This window comes from Pseudophryne corroboree, chromosome 3 (assembly GCF_028390025.1).
Source record: "Pseudophryne corroboree isolate aPseCor3 chromosome 3, aPseCor3.hap2, whole genome shotgun sequence".
Taxonomy (NCBI): domain Eukaryota; kingdom Metazoa; phylum Chordata; class Amphibia; order Anura; family Myobatrachidae; genus Pseudophryne; species Pseudophryne corroboree.
In genome coordinates, this window is record NC_086446.1 from 603,378,463 (window position 1) to 603,402,773 (window position 24,311).

General features: G+C 43.9%; 1 protein-coding gene across 1 annotated transcript in view; it reads left to right on the plus strand.

The window, feature by feature from the left end:
- Positions 1 to 24,311, plus strand: part of LOC135057350 (uncharacterized) — a 108,259-nt gene that overhangs the window by 20,102 nt on the left and 63,846 nt on the right. Inside the window, exons 3-4 of the mRNA XM_063963239.1 lie at positions 22,114 to 22,691; positions 23,091 to 23,229. Coding sequence (XP_063819309.1) covers positions 22,114 to 22,691; positions 23,091 to 23,229 — 717 coding nt within the window. The remainder of the gene's footprint in view (positions 1 to 22,113; positions 22,692 to 23,090; positions 23,230 to 24,311) is intronic.

A 24,311-nucleotide genomic window follows, 5' to 3' on the forward strand; every position in this document is an offset into this window, starting at 1 on the left:
AATCAAGTAGTCCACCACAATTCATATGAACCTCTTCTCAGTGCTACTGGACCAATGCTGTTCATGGTGACCGGTTGAAAATGGCTGCTGATGATAAGGCTAGTTAGTGTCTAACGTTATGGTTGATTCCTGGATAAAAGACATTTTAGAAAAGTCTGACACAAGTCTTAAATGGTCCTAAGTACCCTTCAGAAGTGGATTGGGATGGTCTACCAGCCCAGGAAATTTTGTCTGTGGATGGGGACCTCTGTATTCTACTTGAATTATGGAGCTGCCTTTCCTCTCTACCTCTGAAATTATTCCAATTGTTACGTTTTCTCTGCTATGTACTCTGATGAGCGAGTGCGGCTTCCTGAGAATCGAACCCCCTCGGAATATCACGTCCCGAGCCCGGATCGGGACTTTCCGCTAGACTCGGAAACCAGAACGAGTCAAAATGTCATCATCCCATTGTCGGATTCTCGCTGGATTTGGATTCTATATAAACAGCCGCACGTTGCCGCCATTTTCACTCCGGACTTGTACATTTAGGTAGACAGACCTCAGTGTGTGCTCTGTAGGGGTGCTGCTGCAGTCACTGTGGTGTACCAGTGGTGTGTTAGGGGTGCTGTCGTGGCTGTCCTGGCTGTCAATGGTGTTTCATGTGCTGCAGCTGTACATGGGTGTTGCTGTCCTGGCTGTCACTGTGTTGTACAGGGTGCAGGGGCACTGTCCTCCTGTATGCTTTAAAATATAGGGGTGCTGCTGGCTCTGTATGTTTTAAAAATTCAGGGGTACAGTTAATAGAAATTAAAAGCACATTGCTCCTGTATGCTGTAAAATATAGGGGATACTGCTGGCCCTGTATGTTGCAAAAATTCAGAGGTGCAGTTGTTAAAAAATTAAAAGCCCACTGCTCCTGTATGCTGTAAAATATTGGGGTGCTGCTGGTCCTGTATGTTTTAAAAATTCAGGGGTGCAGTTGTTAAAAATTAAACGCACACTGCTCCTGTATGCTGTAAAATATAGGGGTGTTGCTGTTCAAATAGCATTACACTGTCCCAGTATGTTGTAAAAAAAAATCAGGGGTGCAGATGTTAAAAATTAAAAGCACACTGCTGTATGCTGTAAAATATAGGGGTGTTGCTGTTCAAATACAGTTACATTACACTGGCTCTGTATGTTGTAAAATTTCAGGGGTGCAGTTGTTAAAAATTAAAAGCACACTGCTCTTGTATGCTGTAAAATATAGGGGTGCTGCTGTTTAAATAACATTTCACTGGCCCTGTATGTTGTAAAAAGTCAGAGGTGCAGTTGTTAAAAATTAAAAGCACACTGCTCCTGTATGCTGTAAAATATAGGGGTGCTGCTGGCCCTGTATGTTGTAAAAATTCAGGGGTGCTGTTAAAAATTAAAAGCGCACTGCTGTATGCTGTCAAATATAGGGGTGTTGCTGTTCAAATAACATTACACTGGCTCTGTATGCTATAAAAATTCAGCAGTGCAGTTGTTAAAAATTAAAAGCACACTGCTGTATGCTGTAAAATATAGGGGTGTTACTGTTCAAATAACATTACACTGGCCCTGTATGTTGTAAAAATGCAAGGGTGCAGTTGTTGAACATTAAAAGCACACTGCTGTATGCTGTAAAATATATGGGTGCTGCTGGCCCTGTATGTTGTAAAAATTCAGAGGTGCAGTTGTTAAAAATTAAAAGCACACTGCTCTTGTATGCTGTAAAATATAGGGGTGTTGCTGTTAAAATAATATTACACTGGCCCTGTATGCTGTAAGTATACAGAAGTGCTGTGAAAATAAAGGGGCACTGTTGTGTGTGCTGTAATAATAAAGGGGCGCTGTCCTGTGAAATGAAGAACAAAAATTTGGGAGGAAAAAATAGTGAAAGATCAGGAACCACTTCCCATTCCTAGTACTAGTGCTGAAGCAGCTGCTGCCACCAGTCATGACATTGACGATGCAATTCCATCAACATCGTCTGCTAAGGCTGATGTCCAATGTCATAGAGGGCATGTAAAATCCAAGAAGCAAAAATTAATCAGAAAAAATAAGAAATTATCTACGAGAAACGTAAAATTAGCAATGTGCCATTCACGACACGAAGTGGCAAGGAAAGGCTAAGGCCTTGGCCTATGTTCATGACCGGTGGCTCAGCTTCTCACGAGGATGGAAGCCCTACTCCCTCTCGAAAAATGTAAAAAATTAAGCTTGTTAAAGCACAGGAAAAAACAACTGAGTGTTCAGAGATATCACAAATCCCCAAGGAGTCCAATTGTGTCCACGGTTGTCTAGGCCTGACCTTCCCAAGACTGTATGGAAAGAGGAGGCTCCTACCACCATTTGCATGCCTTTTGCAAGTGCTGGGAAGAGCACCGCCAGTCCAGTTGCTGATATTGAGATTGGGGATGTCACTGTAGACATACACCGGGATGAGGAGGATATAGGTGTAGCTGGTGCTGAGGAGCAAGTTGACGATGAGGATTCTGATGGTGATGTGGTTTGTTTGAATAAGGCACCAGTGGAGACAATTTTTGTCCGTGGGATGAGAAAGCCCATTGTCATGCTTGGGCAAAATACCAAAAAAGCCACCTCTTCGGTGTGGAATTATTTCTCCACAAATCAACAGGTGTCAAGCCGTGTGTTGCCTTTGTCAATCCATAATAAGTAGGGGTAAGGACGTTAACCACCTAGAAACATCCTCCCTTATACGTCACCTGCAGCGCATTCATCATAAATCATTGTCAAGTTCAGAAACTTTGGGTAAGAGCATAAGCAGTCCACTGACACCTAAATTCCTTCTTCCTATTGTACCCAAGCTCCTGCAAGCCACACCACCAACTCTCTCAATGTTAATTTGTTCCTCAGTCAGGAATGGAAGTAGTCCTGCAGGCCATGCCACTGGCATGACTGACCAGTCCTCTCCAAACCGGGAATCCTCTAGAGGATCCTTGAGTGGTACGCATACTACTGCTGCTGCTGCTGCTGTTGCTGCTGCTGGGAGTCAAATGTCATCCCAGAGGGGAAGTCAGAAGACCATTTGTACTACTTCAACTAAGCAACTGACTGTCCAACAGTCCTTTGCTAGGAATATGAAATATGACAGCAGTCACTCTGTTGCAAAGCGATTACTGAGGCCATAACAACTATGCTGGTGTTAGACGTGTGACCGGTATCCGCCATTAGTGCAGTGGGATTTAGACAATTTATGGACATACTGTGTCCTTGGTACCAAATCCCATCTAGATTCCACTTCACTAGAAAAGCGATTCCAGACTGTACAGGGACATTAAGAAAAGTGTCCTCAGTGTCCTGAAAAATGCAGTTGTACCCACTGTCCACTTAACCACGGACATGTGAACTAGTGGAGCAGGACAAACTAAGGACTACATGACTGTGACAGCCCACTGGGTAGATTTATCGCCTTCCACAGCAACAACAGCAGCGGCACCAGTAGCAGCAGCTCACAATCTCCAACTCATTCCTAGGCAGTCTACGCTGTGTATCACTGGTTTCCAGAAGAGGCACACCACTGACAACCTCTTATGGAAACTGAGGGACATCATCGCACAATGGCTTACCCTACTTAGACTCTCCTGGGGATTTGCGATATCGGACAACGCCACCAATATTGTGCATGCATTACATCTGGGCATATTCCAGCACGTCCCATGTTTTGCACATACAATTAATTTGGTGGAGCAGAATTCTTTGAAAAATGACAGGGGCGTGCAGGAGATGCTGACGGTGGCCCGAAAAATTGCGGGCCACTTTTGACATTCAGCCACTGCGTGCTAAAGACTGGAGTGCCAGCAAACACTCCTGAACCTGCCCTGCCATCACCTGAAGCAAGAGGTGGTAACGAGGTGAAATTCAACACTCCATATGCTTCAGAAGATGGAGGAGCAGCAAAAGGCCATTCAAGCCTATACATCCACCTACGATATAGGCAAAGGAGGGAGAATGCACCTGACTCAAGCGAAGTGGAGAATGATTTCCGTGTTGTGCAAGGTTCTCTAACCCTTCGAACTTGTCACACATGAAGTCAGTTCAGACACTTCCAGCTTGAGTCAGGTCATTCCCCTCATCAGGCTTTTGCAGAAGCAGCTGGAGAAATTGAAGGAGGAGCTAAGACGGAGCAATTCTACTAAGTATGTGGGTCTTGAGGCTGGAGCCCTTTATTTGCTTTGCCAGGATTTAAGGGTCATCAATCTGTTGAAATCAGAGCACTAAATTTTGGCCACCGTGCTCGATCCTAGGTTTAAAGCCTACGTTGTATCTCTCTTTCTGGCAAACACAAGTCTACCGAGGTGCATTATGTGCTCTTTGGGGCCTAGTATTTAAAACCGCCATTCTGTCTGCCACTGCAGTGCCACTCCTAGATTGGCCAGGTGTTTGTGCGCCCACTTGTGTCACTTAGCTTAGTCATCCAGCGACCTTGGTGCAACCTTTTGGCCTAAAAACAATATTGTGAGGTGTGAGGTGTCCAGAATAGACTGGAAATGAGTGGAAATTAATGTTATTGAGGTTAATAATACAGTAGGATCAAAATTACCCCCAAATTCTGTTATTTTAGCGGTTTTTAGGTTTTCTTTCAAAATCATCCAAATCCAAAACCAAAACCCGAAAGGGTGGTTTTGGCAAAACCAATCCAGACCCAAAACATGATCGGTGATACAGATCCAAAACCAAAACACAAAAAGTGCCCGCCGCACATCTCTATGGGACTTGTAGACCTCTCTTGTAGGTTGTAGACCTAGCAAATTGCATTCTTTTTCCGCTGTATATGTGCACCAAAAATATTTACACATTTGTTTTCAAGATGACTCTGCCCATATGACCCCATGCATGTATTCAGTTTAGATGCTGTGTGGCCAAGGAACAATACATCCCATGCTGACAAGAAGAAATACACATATACTGTACCTCTATGGAAGCAGTTTAGAAAAAAAGTTTCTATATAACTCACATATGTCCAGAACAGTTTACACACCCTATATGCAGTGGTCTTCAGTGGCAAGGGCAAGATAAATAATGGTACCCCCCAATTTTTTCTCGAAAATATGTGTGTGCGCCTTTGTCACACTTTGAAAAATGGACATGGCAATATGCCGAAAGGGGCTTGGCCTCTGAAAATGGGGCAGGTCAACATGACATGCCACCGGTTTCTCGTCACTCTGAAAACATTCCTTACATTTCATATTCACCTTTCCTAGTTTCTCACAATGTGAACCTTGGGAAAGAAATGTATCCTCCCTGGGAAGGCGGCAATCAGTATTCACTATTCATGTAGAATATCACATCGTTCAGCAGTTGCCTGTTTGTGTAGAAAATATTAAAAAGGTCATCATCACACAACAGCGGTTCAACCAGACTCATGCCCCCATGTCACTTCCTGCCCCCTGCGTCTCTCAGCCACACTATCATCTCCGCCATATGTCTCTCAGCCACACCATCATCTCCTCCATATGTCTTTCAGCCACACCATCATCTCCCCCGTGTCATCTCTCAGCGCACCACCATCTCCCCTGCATCTCTCAGCACACCATAATTTCCTCCCTGTGTAGTCTCTCAGCACACCATCGTCTCCCACTGCTTAATCTCTCAGCACACATCACCTCCCCCTACGTCGTCTCTTAGAGCACCATAATTTCCCCCCTGCATCTCTCAGCAAACCATTATATCCTCCCTATGTCGTTTCTCAGCATACCATCACCTACCCCCCTGCATTGCCTCTCAGAACACAATCACCCCCACATCATTCTATGCCTCTGTGACTCCCTCCCTTCATTCTATTATTCTATGTCTCTCCCCCCACCCCCTTCATTCTAAGTCTTCCTGTGTCGCCCCCCAATGCATACATTCTGTCTCTCTGTGTCTCCCCCCCCCCCCATTCTATGTCTCTCAGGGCAGTGCCCCCCTTCATTCTATGTCTCTCTGTGTCTCCCTTCTCCTCCCATTGTATGTTAATGCCCCCCATCCCCCCCCCCCACACACACACACACCTTCTTGGAGCCGACGGTGATGTCAGGTAGCTGGCGCCGCAATGGTGGACGGGATGTGTGGCGCAAAGTAGGCGGGCGGCAGGTAGTGCAGTACAATAGTGGTGGGTGGGCAGTGCTGCTATGATGCCCTAGCTGGCAGTGCCCCCCCTGCTGGCCTGTCACGGTGCCCAGGGAATGCACCCTGCTTGCTTCGCACTAGTTACACTTCTGCCGATATGTACATATATCTAGTACATATTAATTTTCAGCAGGTCAGAGATCTAATGGAAGTTAGGTATATCCTCTAATAATACAGTCTCATGCATGAGGAGAGAACTAGCATCTTCAAAATTTGGAATAAAAACATGATAGAAATATGTGTCTGCTAACACTCTAAGAAAATAAAGGCGACCAGCCCCATGCAATGGGATATCTCCCACGCGGGTGTAGTAGGGTATGCCGGCGGCTGGTTTCCCGGTGATCAGCATACCGGCGCCGGAATCCCGACCGCCGGCATACCAACAGCTGGGCGAGCGCAAATGAGCCCCTTTCGGGCTCACTGCGCTACGCGCGCCACCCTATCTATTCTCCCTCCAGGGGGGTCGTGGACCCCCAAGAGGGAGAAAAAGTGTTGGTATTCTGGCTGTCGGGATTCCGGCGCCGGTATACTGTGCACCGGGATCCCGACAGCCGGCAAACTGAAGACCACCCCTCCCACTCAGATGATGACTTTCTCATTATGCCCTAGGGAAGTAATAAAAAAAAAACCTTTAGAAAAGTACATAAAAGATTATGAGAGTTGGAGATAAGAGAGGCTGAAGTAGTTATTTAATAGTAGTCTGCCTTTACAGGTAGCATACTCTCCAACATGACCCATTCCGTTAGGTACAAAATGCTCTGTTCCTGGACTTTATTGGCTAAAAAAGTCCAGAAACAGAGCATTTTGTTCCTAATGGAATGGGTCATGTTGGGGGATATAAGGTTGCAGGGTGGAGGTAATCCATTTACTACTTGTACAGAAGACAATAATATTTCAGTACATGTGAGATATGAATAGACAGCTAAACTTGCAATGACAAAATATATATTTACTGGTAATCTTAATAAAGTGGCCTGGATACCCGAGATATAAATTATACGCCACACACATACTCGGGGGTGCCTAGAGGGGGGACGGAGGGTATGAATCACCAGCTCCTGTGTAGGGACCCAGGAATGCAGTTGAGGAGTAACCACACCTTTGCAATACCGTGACTACTTACTCCAGGCAGCAGCGCAAACCGTAGGTACGTACTGAATAAGGGGGCATAACAACACCCTCTTCTGTGGCCATACCCCACCCCAGGCATTTGGAGGGCGGATGTCTGACGTCAATTCAGTGACCTGCAACACTGGATTGATCGCACAGGGTAAGTAACTCTTACCCTGGTCTTGTTTTACAGAAAACTTTTTTGCATAGCAAGGCTGCACAAGCAATCGCAGCCCTGCTATGCAAAAATACACTCCCCCATAGGCGGCGTGCGATCAACTCGGAATGACCCCCATAGAGCCTATTTCAGACCTGATTGCTGTGCTGCAAATTACACTGTCCTGCAGTCAGATAGTCGCCACCCAGGGGGAGTGAAAATTCACCCTGTGCAAGTGTGCAAATGCATGTGTACGCTGTGCGAAAATTCTCCTCTGTCAGCGGACAGCTGCAAAACTGTTCACATCACACTCACCATCAAATGTTTTTCCCATTCTGTACAGTGGTGGTCATTCCAAGTTGATCGCTCGCTAACTGCTTTTAGCAGCATTGAAAAAGCTAGGCCGCCGCCCTCTGGGAGTGTATCTTATCTTAGCAGAATAGCGAACGAAAGATTAGCAGAACTGCTACTAAATAATTCCTTGCAGTTTCTGAGTAGCTCCAGACCTACTCCTAGACTGCGATCACCTCAGTCCGTTTAGTTCCTGGTTTGACGTCACAAACACGCCCTGCGTTCGGCCAGCCACTCCCCCGTTTCTCCAGACACTCCCGCGTTTTTCCCTGACACGCCTGTATTTTTTAGCACACTCCCGGAAAACGCTCAGTTACCACCCAGAAACGCCCCTTTCCTGTCAATCATTCACCGATCAGCAGTGCGACTGAAAAGCGTTGCACGAACACCAGCAAATCTACTAAGCTTTGTGTTAAATAACTTAGCGCATGCGCGCTGCGTACCATGCACATTTAGCAACAAATCGCAGCATAGCGAAAATCGGCAACGAGCGAACAACTCGGAATGACCACCAGTGTGTGCAATCTGGGGGTAATTCAGACCTGATCACAGCAGCTAATTTGTTAGCAGTTGAGCAAAACAAACGTGCACTGCAGGTGGAGCAGATGTAACATGTAAAGAGAGCTTAGATTTGGGTGGGGTGTGTTCAAACTGAAATCTAAGTTGCAGTGTAAAAATAAAGCAGCCAGTATTTACCCTGCACAGAAACAATATAACCTACCCAAATCTATCACTCTCTGCAAATGTTATATCTGCCCCCCCTGCAGTGCACAAGGGGGGTCATTCCGAGTTGATAACTAGCTGCCGTTGTTCGCAGTGCAGTGATCAGGCTAAAAAACTGCATTTCTGCGCATGTGTATGCACCGCAATGTGCACGCGCGACGTATGGGTACATAGTCCTTTGTGGTTTTGCACAGGTTCTAGCGAAGCTTTCAGTCGCACAACAGAACGCAGGAAGATTGACATGAAGTGGGCGTTTCTGAGTGTCAACCGACCGTTTATAGGGAGTGCTTAGAAAAACACAGGCATGTCGGGGAAAACGCAGGCGTGGCTGGGCGAACGCTGGGCGGGTGTGTAACGTCAAAAGCCGTCCCACCGTCGTTAGAATCAACGCACATGAAGAGTAACTACAGGGCTGGTCTTGTTTTGCACAAAAAGATTTTGCAGGCGCTCTGCTGCATAAGCGTTCGCACTTCTGCAAAGCGAAAATACACTCCCCAGTGGGCGGCGGTAATGCGTTTGCACGGCTGCTAAAAACTGCTAGCGATCAACTCGCAATGACCCCCATGGTTTTGCCCAACTGCTAACAAATTTACTGCTACGATCAGGTCTGATCAAGTCTAGCCAAAATCGCTTGCACACTTAGTCAAAATCACTGGTATAGTTAGTCAAAATCTCCTTCTGCCAGTTTAAGGTAAATCGCTGAGTCAAAATCGCTCATAGTTAAAATCGCTCCGTGTGTACAGACCTTTATTCCTCCAGTGCAAAGAAATTAGGCTGATCAGGTCCATAGCTGCCATCACACACCCGTCCTGAAACCGCTTGGGAACGCCTGGGTTTTTCCAGACACTTCCAGAAGACATACAGTTACCACCCCCAAACGTCCTCTTCCTGTCAATCACCTTGCAAACAGCCGTGCAATCAAAATTTTCGCACCATCCTGTCGCTGTTTGGCGACTTGCATGCGCATTGTGTTGCATACGCATGCACAGCAGTGTTCAGGTCTGAATCGGGCCCATAGCCAGACGTGTTTTGTATGACTAAAGGTGATCATTTTTGAACGTATGCAGTTCCTTTTTGAGAGCAGGGGGCAATCCAACTAGTCATTGCAATGATTATGTTCATTGATTCATTATTTGTATGGTTTTTGTACTGATAAGACATTGAGCACAATTTTTTTTTGTCAAATGATATTGGTAAATTGAATGGGTTAAATATATGAATCATAAAATGATTGTATAAAACCTGCCCTAGCTCTTTCAGTAGACTGCAAAGCTTATACCATACATTTTATGCTATATTTCAGAATCTACCATATCTTCTACTGCTTCTAATTTTCATCGGAACAGTAAGTGCAGTCAATAAAATACTATTGTCTTGTTATATTTACTCTATGCAAGTATCTGTTCAATCATATTTATTTTGCAGTACCATTCAGGAGATCAAACATATCGAGGATATCCTTTCGAGTCAAGCCACCATCTATATCAATCGTCTCTGAAGGTACTTTTATATTTGACTCTATTTACAGCTGTGGGGTTAATTCCAAGTTGATCGCAGCAGGATTTTTTTTAGCAGTTGGGCAAAACCATGTGCAGTGGGGACAGATGTAACATGTGCAGAGAGAGTTAGATTTGGGTGTGGTGTGTTCAATCTGCAATCTAATTTGCAGTGTAAAAATAAAGCAGCCAGTATTTACCCTGCACAGAAAGATTATAACCCACCCAAATCTAACTCTCTCTGCACATGTTATACCTGCCTCCTCTGCAGTGCACATGGTTTTGCCCAACTGCTACAAAAAATCCTGCTGCGATCAACTTGGAATTACCCCCGTGGACTTCATGCTTTTAGGAAAAAATCCTTCCCATTGATTCTGGATTCACCAGCTTTATACTATCAATATATGGACCTCAACTCTGCTAATTTCATTTAAGCTTCATTTTATATTACATCTAAATTGCTATGCTTCATTCACTGCCATCTTAGATTGTTTATATTGATTTTTATTTTTGTTACACATGTTTACGCAGTAATTATTGCTATGTTATGTGTATTATTAATAAATTGCATTATATGTTATTTTATAAGCGCTCCTTGTTTGAGTCTATACAATCATTACGCTACTTTTATAGTTGATGCCAGTAACTTGATTGTCATTGGTAACAGTGGGCTAGTGGTATCCAAGCCCCCAAGGAAAGCACCATAGGCGTTTCTATAATGGGTGCACCTATATATTATATTTACCTTTCCAGAGTCCGGTGGCGGCAGCACTGCAGTGTGGACAAAAATCACTTGGAAAATGGCTGCTGTGGCCATTTCCGAGTGATTTGTGCATGTGCACTGGAGATGTCCCGGGAACAAGGCGCAGGAGCTATGTTCCCGGAGACCAGCGCATGCACAGTAGACTCTGGCAGTATGACAGAGTCTACTCACTGCTGGAGAGGAGGGGGTCCACAACGGAGGCTGCAAGCAGTTCCCATACTCTCTAAGGGGTCTATTTACTAAGCCTTGGATGGAGATAAATCCAACGGAGATAAAGTACCAGCCAATCAGCTCCTAACTGCCATGTCACAGGCTAGGTTTAAAAAATGCTAATTAGGAGCTGATTGGCCGGGACTTTATCTCCGTCGGATTTATCCGATGCTGTCCAAGCATTTACAGCACTGAGCAGGACAGCATCATTGGCAGGACGGGGCAGAGAAGGAGGCAGATTATTCTCCTCAGCGCCAGCCTTTTGACAGCATCAATCCAAGGAAGGCCTACTCGGGGGGGTGTACTGGGGGCATAGCTGTCCCAGGCCCGGCCTCTTTGACAGAGAGGGGAAGGCCCAGGCTGCTCATGCCACCGTCCACCCACTGCCATCGCCGAGTTTCTCTATATTGAAAACGTTCCTCCCAAAATGGCCGCCGCCACAGAGGATACAGTTATTCAAGATACTGGAGAAGCCTTCTAGTATCTTTAATAACTGTCTCCTCTGTTGCAGCGGCCATTTTGGGAGGGACATTATCAAAAGATTGAAGCATGAAGCAGGAAGGTGGCACCCTCATCAGCAGACCCACAGCGGCGGGGACCCGGGGAAGGGGGGGGGGGGGCGAAAGGAACCCCTGAGAACAAGCAGAACTCCTAACAACGAGCAGGTACTGGCATAATTATTGTGTGGCCATACTATGGTGACAAGGGCATTAATGTGCGGGCATAATATGGTGTCAGGGGCATTGCTGTGTGGGGCATAATATGGTGATAGGGGCAATACAGTGGGGACTTAATATGGTGCAAGAAGCATAGGACCTTATTCAGTAAGGAGTGCAGTTTCTGCTAAAAAGCAGTTGCTGTGATCAAATAGTTGTCGCCCACAAATAGAGAAAACACACCCATTGCAGAAACTGCGAATGCATTGCAATATGCAGGCTGATCGCAATACCATACGCAACTACCGGAACATCGAAGATTTTTCCTATCTGTGCCAGGCAAAGTCATCCACAATTCTTGCGACACAAGAGGCTGGAAGTGGTCATCGCTGACGTCAGAGGCTTTCCTTAAAAACACCTGGGCACGCTTGCGTTTTTTCAGACACACCCAGATAATGGCAGGTTTCTGCCCAGAAACGCCGGCTTCCTGTTAGTCAAACAGGGTCTGCATTGCGATGTGTATGCATTTTCTGTCGCTATTATTACTCGCGCCTGAGCAATGCGAATGCTGCACATGCGCAGTCGTTCGATAATCGGCCTTATTGAATAAGGTCTATAATATGGTGTTGATCTGTGTTTGCACTTTGCTTACAAATAATATTTTTGATTTTTTTTCACATAGATATTTATTTTTATTTAACATACACACATATATATATATATATATATATATATATATATATATATATAGAGATAGATAGATATAGAGATAGATAGATAGATAGATAGATAGATAGATAGATAGATAGATAGATAGATAGATAGATAGATAGATAGATAGATAGATATATTAGTGATGTGCACCGGACATTTTTCGGGTTGTGTGTTTTGGTTTTGGATTCAGTTCCGCTGCCGTGTTTTAGATTCGGACGCGTTTTGGCAAAACCTCACCGAAAATTTTTTGTCGGATTCGGGTGTGTTTTGGATTCGGGTGTTTTTTACAAAAAACCATAAAAAACAGAATTTGGGGGTCATTTTGATCCCATAGTTTTATTAACCTCAATAACCATAATTTCCACTCATTTCCATTCTATTCTGAACACCTCACACCTCACAATATTATTTTTAGTCCTAAAATTTGCACCGAGGTCGCTGGATGGCTAAGCTAAGCGACACAAGTGGCCGACACAAACACCTGGCCCATCTAGGAGTGGCACTGCAGTGTCAGGCAGGATGGCACTTCAAAAAAATAGACCCCAAACAGCACATGATGCAAAGAAAAAAAGAGGCGCACCAAGGTCGCTGTGTGACTAAGCTAAGCGACACAAGTGGCCGACACAAACATCTGGCCCATCTAGGAGTGGCACTGCAGTGTCAGGCAGGATGGCACTTAAAAAAAATAGTCCCCAAACAGCACATGATGCAAAGAAAAAAAGAGGCGCACCACAGGTATAGAATGTAGATGGATAGTATACTTAATGACGACACAGAGGTAAGTACAGCAGTGGCCTTCCGTACTGCTATATATAGTATACTGGTGGTCACTGTGTCAGCAAACTGCAAAACTAAAATGCACCACAGGTATATAATGTAGATGGATAGTATACTTAATGAATGACGACACAGAGGTAGGTACAGCAGTGGCCTTCCGTACTGCTATATATAGTATACTGGTGGTCACTGTGTCAGCAAACTGCAAAATTAAAATGCACCACAGGTATAGAATGTAGATGGATAGTATACTTAATGAATGACGACACAGAGGTAGGTACAGCAGTGGCCTTCCGTACTGCTATATATAGTATACTGGTGGTCACTGTGTCAGCAAACTGCAAAACTAAAATGCACCACAGGTATAGAATGTAGATGGATAGTATACTTAATGAATGACGACACAGAGGTAGGTACAGCAGTGGCCTTCCGTACTGCTATATATAGTATACTGGTGGTCACTGTGTCAGAAAACTGCAAAATTAAAATGCACCACAGGTATAGAATGTAGATGGATAGTATACTTAATGACGACACAGAGGTAGGTACAGCAGTGGCCTTCCGTACCGTACTGCTATATATACTGGTGGTCACTGTGTCAGCAAACTGCAAAACTAAAATGCACCACAGGTATAGAATGTAGATGGATAGTATACTTAATGAATGACGACACAGAGGTAGGTACAGCAGTGGCCTTCCGTACTGCTATATATAGTATACTGGTGGTCACTGTGTCAGCAAACTGCAAAACTAAAATGCACCACAGGTATAGAATGTAGATGGATAGTATACTTAATGACGACACAGAGGTAGGTACAGCAGTGGCCTTCCGTACCGTACTGCTATTATATATAGTATACTGGTGGTCACTGTGTCAGCAAACTGCAAAACTAAAATGCACCACAGGTATAGAATGTAGATGGATAGTATACTTAATGAATGATGACACAGAGGTAGGTACAGCAGTGGCCTTCCGTACTGCTATATATAGTATACTGGTGGTCACTGTGTCAGCAAACTGCAAAACTAAAATGCACCACAGGTATAGAATGTAGATGGATAGTATACTTAATGACGACACAGAGGTAGGTACAGCAGTGGCCTACTGTACCGTAATGCTATATATTATATACTGGTGGTCACTGGTCAGCAAAACTCTGCACTGTACTCCTCCTATATAATATTATACTGGTGGTCCCCAGTCCCCACAATAAAGCAGCACACTGAGCACAGATATGGAGTGTTTTTCAGGCAGACAACGTATACTGGTGGTCACTGTCAGCAAAACTCTGCACTGTACTCCTGCTATATAATACAGCTGCTCCCCAGTCCCCACAATTAAGCAGTGTGAGCACAGATATATGCAGCACACTGTGAGCACAGATATGGAGCGTTTTTTTCAGGCAGAGAACGGATAACTGGTGGTCACTGATCAGCAAAACTCTGCACCGCACTCCTCCTATATACAGCTGCTCCCCAGTCCTCCCCACAATTAAGCAATAGTGCACAGCACAATCAAGTTCAACAATAACGGAGAGGACGCCAGCCACGTCCTCTCCCTAACATTTCCAATGCACGAGTGAAAATGGCGGCGACGCGCGGCTGCTTATATAGAATCCAAATCTCGCGAGAATCCGAGAGCGGGATGATGACGTTCGGGCGCGCTCGGGTTACCCGAGCCATACGGGAGAATCCGAGTATGGCTCGGACCCGTGTAAAAAGGGTGAAGTTCGGGGGGGGGTTCGGTTTCCGAGAAACCGAACCCGCTCATCACTAATATATATATTGTCAAAATGTATAAGTGTGCGCTCATGTGGATCAAATATAATCTGTAGTAAAATATTAAAATATTTTCTTATAATTAAAATATTTTCACATGCATTCCTCACAAACGTGGGTGACAGCTGATAACAAATTATGGCGATAAGAATGTGTAAAAAATAGAAGTAATCAGCTCCTAATAATGCCTAGAAAATGACGGTGGGGACATAGAATGATATTTAGTGAAAAAAATGGGACAAGCACTTATCTCAGATAGGAATCTTCGGTCCTCAGACCAATATCATCGCAGTAATATGCAAAAGAGAAAAAGAAACAACCAATAGTGTGTACCGTTTAAACCTATATGTACTGATAGCATTTTTCTACTTAGTGAGTGTTAATTGGAAATGCTCCCAGAATATCACACTCCACAGTAGCGTAGTAGAAAGATAATTTTTCACATTTAATTAAGTACATAAAATATATCCACTGTTTAAAACGAGCAGGTATCGCACGTACAAGAAACAAATGATATAGAAGCTTATCTGTCCATAAAAATAGGGTCCAGGCTATCTCCCTTCACGTTTACTTTAGTACATAAATTAAACCACGGTTTAAAATAAGCAGGTATCACACGTACAAGAAACAATAGATATAAAAGCTTATCTGTCCATCAAAAGAGGGTCCAGGGTAACTCCCAACGCGTTTCTTCCCAATGCAAAGGACTTCATCAAGGGGATAATGTCCCAGAGGCATTTAGATGTATTTATACCTCTGGCACTTAAGATGGTGGAGACATGTGGAACAAACAACATGACCTCACTTCCTGTCATCAGCTGACAGGAAGTGATTAGGAATATGAAACAAACAACATGACCTCACCTCCTGTCATCAGCTGACAGGAAGTGAGTAGCAATGTGGAACAACATGACCTCACTTCCTGTCATCAGCTGACAGGAAGTGATTAGCAATGTGGAGCAAACAACATGACCTCACTTCCTGTCATCAGCTGACAGGAAGTGATTAGCAATGTGGAAAAAACAACATGACCTCACCTCCTGTCATCAGCTGACAGGAAGTGATTAGCAATACATACAAAAACTCTTTAATTTGTAATGGAGAGAAGAGAAAGATAGAAAACAGGTGGGTTATAGCTTCATTGCAAAACGTCAATCTAATGTTAAAAACTAGAGCAACTTTCTTAAAACGCATTTGTGACATGTAGTTGACGTCACTTCCGGTCCCGGAAGCGGCAAATGTGTTAAAACCAATATAAGTGCAACAATGGAGTAACATATAAGTATATGGCTACTAGTGTCTTAACATATAAACAGGCTTTAGCTAAAAGGAAGTCAGCCAGGGATCACATTTCCGAGCGCTCCTGTGCGCTATACACTGCTGACCCGCACACCGTGCTTCCTGTCAGCTCAATGGAATGCACTTCCTGTAGGTCGTGGAACGCGGAAGTGAGGCCGTGGAGCGCAAGAGGACTTCCGGTCACGAAGAGTTAGTCGTTGTTGCGGACTCGGGATGTGTAGCAAATTAATTCAATATTATTTTGTATGCAAAGTTCATCTGTTAGGATGTCAGAAAAGTACTGGTCCAATCTTAAATAAGATTCATTGATATTATAAATCCTTTGGTGGTCCATTAATTGAGGTAGTCCTGTATAAGTGATATATAAGCAGCTGAAGTGATGATTCCAATTGATTCCGTGATCTGTGCTAATATGGAAATCTCAATGAGTATTATTTCATACATATGTGACAATCATAAAAAAGGTAAAATATATAAGAAATATATAGGAATATATAGGAATATATAAAGTGACTGTGTGAGTAAAGTGACATTAGTGCAAAAAGTAAAATATAAGTAAAAAAGGATAAATAAAATGCATGTAGACGGCCATTCTAATTCAGAAAAGTTTCGTAGGAAATTCATAAGAAAGGTGCAATCTCAAAAGATTCATTAAAGCCCAAGGGGGAGAGGGTACCCAACTCAAAAATCCAAAACATCTCTCTTTTACAAAGCTTCTTAAGGATGTCTCCTCCCCTCTCTCCTAATTTTACTAACTCTATAGCTTTAAATGAAAAATCGTCCAGGTTGCAGTTATGGCTTTCAATGAAGTGTCTATATATGGCATGTGTGGTAATTTTATTTTTAATGTTTCGCACATGCTCCTGGATGCGCAATTTGAGGGTCCTTTTGGTCTTCCCCACATATTTCATCCTACATGTGCATTCCAGTATATATATGACCATATTTGAGTTGCAGTTTATAAAGTCTTTTATCTTATATTCTTATCCCCTTGATGAAGTCCTTTGCATTGGGAAGAAACGCGTCGGGAGTTACATATAGGTTTAAACGGTACACACTATTGGTTGTTTCTTTTTCTCTTTTGCATATTACTGCGATGATATTGGTCTGAGGACCGAAGATTCCTATCTGAGATAAGTGCTTGTCCCATTTTTTTCACTAAATATCATTCTATGTCCCCACCGTCATTTTCTAGGCATTATTAGGTGCTGATTACTTCTATTTTTTACACACACACACACACACACACACACACACACACACACACACACACACACACACACATATATATTATATATATATATATATATATATATATATAATTTTTTTTATTTTTTTTGAGGGGTGGGGGCTGCCTATTTTGTCAGTCCCGGGCCCCACAATTTCTGATAGCAGCCCTGCATGCCTGGGACACTCCCATAACATGACCATCACACGGCCCCTTTCTGCCCTCACTTTAGCTCACTTTTTAGTCTCCACCCTGAAACACCTAGGGAATCACAGACCCATTCTTACGTGTTAGCTATCCCATACGCAATCACAAACGCCATGGGACACTTGGGTTTGTACATGTGCAGTAAGTGTTTCCAGGACTTTCCGCACAAGTGCAGTAACAAAAAAATCACTCAACTGTGGAAACACTGGGGGTCATTCAGATCTGATAGCTGCTGTGTGTTTTCGCACAGTGGGTGATCAGGTACTAACTGCGCATGTGTATGCACCACAATGCACACGCGTGTCTGACAGCAACAAAGGGCATCGCTGGTAAGCGACGGGGTGGTGCGAAAAATCCGATCGCACAGGCGTTCGCAAGATGATTGACAGGAGGAAGCTGTTTGAGGGTGGTAACTGACCGCTTACTGGGAGTGTCCAGAAAAACACAGGCGTGCCCAAGTGTTTTCAGGGAGTGTGTCTGACGTCAGCTCCAGCCCTGATCAGCCTCATGTTCCCTCTGACTTTCAACCTGACACACTTGGATATATTCCTTGGCAGCGTGCTCACTTTCTCCCCAAAAGCCACACACCAAAAGTACTGGGTGACCCCCGAAGCAATTCACAGTTATTCTATGCCAAGTCCCCCACCAATCTGCTGTTGTTAGTCCTGGGTTTCTTTTGATCTGTTTTTACAATTATTATTTTTCTGACACATACATAAAATATTTTAACAAACAATTGATGGATTAATACAAAGACATACTGTACCACATACATTAAGATAGAGCCTCGCTGAGCGACCAGATCTGTATTCAGCTGGGCCCAGGCTTGGACTGGCCCACCGGGGTACAGGGGAAACCACCGGTGGGCCCCACTGCCTGGGGGCCCACCTCCTGCTCTAAGGATCAGGTTCTAGACTGTGCACTTCAATTATACATATGTTACTTTATACTGTACTATGGTGTATATTCTACAGTGCATTGCTGTTATTAATCTGTTATTAATCTGGTACATTACCATGCATGCAGCAACTGAATTTACTGTATATGTTTATGAAGGTGCCCAAAATGTTGCACTCTCTAATGGTTAGTCAAACCAATGAGGTGGCAGGCCACACCCCCTCTGCAGACTGGTCACACCCCTAACATGGGCCCCTACCACTGCATTCCCCCAGTGGGCCCTACATGCCCCAGTCCGACACTGGCTGGGCCACATATGTAGGGAGCAGCTAGTGCCATCACACACTTGAGGGGAACACTAGTCCCAAGAGACCGGGGAACACAAAACAATGACCAGCACTTTTCAGTGCAGGTCTGAAGGCCTCTGGTAGTGTGTTTAGCATCTTCCTCAATACAGACACCAGTCCAGCTGTTCAGCATGTAAGGAAAGTCCCGGTTTTCATAGCAGGCCCCAAAATATCTTCTGGTTGACCCGCTCTTGGGGGGTCATTCCGAGTTGATTGTTCGCTGCCGATTTTCGGAACGCAGCGATCAGGTGAAAAAAAAACTGCATTTATGCGCATGCATATGCCCCGCAATGCACACGCGCGACGTACGGGAACAAAGCCATTTGTGGTTGTGCTCAGGTTCTAGCAAAGTTTTTCTTCGCACTGATGGCCGCAAGAAGATTGACAGAAAGGGGGCGATTCTGGGTGTCAACTGACCATTTTCAGGGAGTGCTTGGAAAAACGCAGGCATGTCTGAAAAAATTCAGGCGTGGCTGGGCGTTCACTGGGCGAGTGTATGATGTCAAATCCGGACACGAATAGGCTGAAGTGATCGCAAGCGCTGAGTAAGTTCAGAGCTACTCTGAAACTGCACAAACTGTTTTTGCAGAGCTCGACTGCACAAGTGTTCGCACTTCTGCTAAGCTAAAATACACTCTCCAGTGGGCGACGGCATAGCATTTGCACAGCTGCTAAAACTAGCTAGTGAGCGATCAACTCGGATGACCCCCTTGGTCTCCCTGTTATAATGAAAGTTAGTGAGGTATTTTTACCACTGTGTCTGGTTTAGGATTTTTGGAAGGGTGAAACACTATCTGTGTTTTATTATCTGTGGCAGCTCTAAGATGGTGCAGAATTCAAATCCTTTTCCTTGCAGAATTAGGATGGCTGTCCATGGTAAGGGAGGCCCCTGGAAATGTGCACTCTCTCGGCCTGATTCAGAGGTGAGTGCAATGTCAATGACGGACGCATTGGCCACTGCACATTCCTTACAGTTGCACTGTACATGCGTGGTGATTGAGGGATCCAGTCTCTAGGTCGACACTATCTAGGTTGACCACTATTGGTCGACAGGGTTTCTAGGATGACAGGGTCTCTAGGTCGACATGTTCTAGGTCGACAGGTCAAAAGGTCGACATGAGTTTTTCACGATTTTTTTCTTTTTTTGAACCTTTTCATACTTAACGATCCACGTGGACTACAATTGGGAATGGTAACCTTGCCCGAAGCACGGCGAGTGAAGAGAACCATGTGAGGGGACACGGTGCACTAATTGGGGTTCCCGGTCACTCTACGAAGAAAACAACACCAAAAAAACATAAAACACTCATGTCGACCTTTTAACCTGTCGACCTAGACATGTCAACCTAAAGACCCTGTCGACCTAGTTATTGTCAACCAATAGTGGTCGACCTAGTTACTATTTACCTTCTATACCACACCCGGTGATTGATTAGGGACAGCAGACACAATGAGGATTTATTTGCAAAGTGACAAGCAGGGCTTAAAGTGGTCCTGGAGAGGTGGGGGAACCCATCTCCCCCACCAGCCCTCCCCCTTAGCGTGCACCGCCAACAGGGGTATGGCCTCTCAATGGGAGGGCGTGGCCACACAAAAGTACCCCAATTCAAAATAATACCTCACAGTAGCACAATCTTATTCACATTGCCTCACATACTAGTACCCTTTACACACACACTGTTATAGAAAATATTGCAACTAGTTTGCCATGGTAACATTTCTCATAACAATCTAGTTCTCTAGCTCTCTTCCAGAGGTAGGTCCTTCAATCATATTATCTTCTCAGTCTTCTATGTGTCCATTACAGTATTTTGTCCTTAGTACCATCATTTAGTATTACACAGAAAAAAACACGTAAGGTTAGAAGAAATACAGATGTCCAAATATCCGATCTGAATCCACTATGAATAACTTATCAGGTATTAAGCTGAATAAATCAATCCAATTTTTTAATGTAAATAGAAAACACTCACATAGCATAGAATAGGTTAAGTGTGCAGTTCGTTAGGGGTCTCTGCAAATTATAGGGAAACCCAAGTAGCTGAGCAGTGAAATCAATCAACAATACCTTAGGCAAATACTGTAGAAACAATTTTATTGCATAGACCAGGTTAATACAGTCACATTTGTGTGGGGCTCATTGGTCCATGTGTAAATAATAGGTAAATGCTACCAGTTTGCGTAACATATAGTAGGTTAGTATCTAAGGTAGATGTATACACAGTGCCCTAGTGATAAGCGTGGTGTGTTTATATAGAGGCAGTAGATAGTGTAGACCCAGTGCCTTGGTCTCATTTCCTATCATATGCAAAGCAGAGCTGAGAGAATGATTCCCATGGTGGAAGCTACAGAAAAAGACAAGAGTGCTTCTGCTTCAAGATGGGACCCTCTGCCGCTACACTTATATCAAAGCTATTGCACTGCAAACCCAGCATGGTCCCATGCTGTGAGAGAGCGGAAAGTAGGAGAGAACATACCTTGGTGGAAATGTGTGGAGAATGCCTGCTGCCATGTGCCTCACAGTGCTGGCTAGAGGTTCCAACGCTGATTGTCGGCCATTCACGGCTTGCGGACCGACAACCAATGAGCTTTAATTGGCTGGCTGTTCATGAGCCGTGATTGGCTCACACCAGATTTTGAAATAGCCGCCCCTTCTTTTGATTGGTACTGAAGCCGGTCCGGGAGCCGGGATTGGCTGGCACCACTGCCAACTTTACAATGCAGCCAGGACCTGATGCTCAGTTGTTGGTGGCCGGACGGAGGCTTTTTCCGCCTGCAATTTAAGGTGACAGAATGCAGTACCGCCCCGTTCCGGCCCACTTTAACCTCTGGTGACAAGTAGTGACAGTTTGGAAAGGTAACCAGGGATGACAATAAAAACATAAGTGTGTCACCGTGTTCTGGGTGTGTTCTAGTCAGCCGAAGCTAATTTTTCGCAGTTGGACCCAGTGTTTTAGCTGAGACGAACATTCTGAAACACCATAGGGCAAGTCAGTATTGCAATGCTGCAACCAGTATTCTGTATGTGAGCGGCAGATCTGAGACGCCGGTGATGGGTGTCTCTGTAAAAGTCAAAGGCTGAGTGATAAGCATATTTTCGCAAGTCCACTGCGCCAGAAATGGCAGTTGCAACTTGCAACTGTATATACAGTACCTCTGATCAGGCATTATCCCCTTACAATAAACTTGCTCTGCAAAATGGAATGTATTCCAAACTGAAGTATGAACGTTTAAAGAGATCATTACAAAAGTATTTCAAATCTTATTTTCCAATTTCTACAGATGGCATTGTCTTTCTTGAAAGTATGTTGACATTGCCTATTGACCTTCTCAGTCATCGCCACAACTGCAATCAAAACATTAGACACCAGGCAGCAAACAGCTTGGCAAAACTAATCCAGAGAGACATCATACACTTCATTCAGACGGACGATTTACCCTGCATTGAAAAGCAAGTTAGATACTGGGTGGAGAAACAGAATTCTGACATTTTTGAAAAATTGTATTTCTGGATATCAGCTGCTATATTCTTTAGAATATACAAATACAATGACTTGAATTTGAAGAGGTATATGAAGAATGTGACTGTAACAAAGTATAAAACCAGATACAAATCCTATGAGCAGCTTTGTCTATACTTTTACCGCAAGTGTACAGTTTCTCTGCATGCTAAAATAAAGACATGGCCAAGAAAACTGGATAATAATTCTGCCCATATAAGGAAATTTGAAGAGAGCCTTTCAATGATAGATCCTAAATCATCTGATAAGGCAACAACGCCACCACAATCCCTGATGAAAATTATAACCAACCTACCTTGGGACATAAGGCATATCTTCATAGTTGCTATTTCTGAAAAGGTATGTTGTTGCAGACTTACAATAAGTCAGCTATCTTTCAGGCCTAGACAGAGAGGGGGTTCCACCACTGGCTCCTACCCAGTGTAGAATAGATGGATCTATCTACAGGTGTGTTCATTCTCATCGTGATTAGCTTGCTGCGGCAAGTGAGCACGTATACAGTACATGCACATGTGAATAAGCAGACCCTTATATATATATATATATATATATATATATATATATTAATAAAAGGGCGGCACTCAAGTCTCTCCTAATAATACAAGCAGGCAGCAAGAGCTATCCAAGCTGCATGCCTGTATTATTTTGAGAGACCTGAGTGCCATCCTTTCCTTGATGCATTAGGTCTTTGATCTTGTTCAAGTTTTACAATTTATTTCCGTTTTATTATCTTTCCAGTTATTTCAGAAGAAGTATACAGAATCAAAGGTGTCCTTTTTCACACAAATATGTGCTGTAGTTGTGAATAAGCACACAGAAGTTTTTCTTGATGTGATTGAAAGAGTAACAGAGTACATACTGGAAAACTGCACAGAAGGTAATCATTCTTTAATTCCTCCTAAGCTGTAGATCTGGTGTAGCAACAGCTACAGTATGTCAAACATACAGCATTTATGCAGCTCACCAAGAACCTACCTTGCTGGGTCCTGAGGCACACATCCAACCTGGTGGTTATGGCTACTCACAACATAATTGCAAAGTACTGTGACATCACCAAGTCAATCTGATGCATGATCCATATTTTCATATGAAATTGGACCACACAATTTTAATATGGTCCGCTCAAGCGTAAAAAGCGTAAATGACACATATTTTACTGCATTTACTGTTTATTGACTATATGGAAACGGGGCCTGGACTGCACACCCTAGCTTATTATAATGGGATGTGTTACCTTGCTGGGACTAAGTACTGTAATACTACAACATAGGAACAAAGGGTGCAGGTGTACCATACACCATTAAAATTATTACAATAATATAATATTTGAGGTTCTTGGCATATATTGGCCAGTATATGAGCCTGCCCACCTGCTTCACGGTGACCTCATCGGACAGGTCCCTAACACTATAGGGGTTCACCTCCGGGACGCAGAGCACCCCCAGACCACCCCAGCCAAACCACCCCAGGTCATCACACAGAAAAAAGATAGGAGTGAAAGATCTGTGTTAAGCAAATGAAAGAGGCTGCTGAATGTAAAAGAAAAGAAGAGGACAGCAGTAAAGTGTCAGAGTGTTAGAATGTGAAGTTTAGCTGAGCAGTGTTAAGTGTAAAAAATGTGAAAAAAGCTACATAAATATAAAACAAACACAATGTGATATAAGTGTTAAAAGTAAATGTAAGGTGGTGATGCCCCAAGGTGGCCCAGCCAGAGCAATATAGGGAGCCCCACGCACCAAAAGCTCACCCCCAAACTGACTTTGTATATAATTAAAAGAATCATACCTATGTCTTTTGTGCAGTCAGAATGTGATGGTTCCCTGTTTAAAAGCCTGAGAGGCAGTGGGTGGGGTGCTAATCCAGAGATGAGGGCTGTCCCAATCCCTCAGGTGTGTATACACACACATAATATAGACTATATGGAAACGGGGCCTGGACTGCACACCCTAGCTTATTATA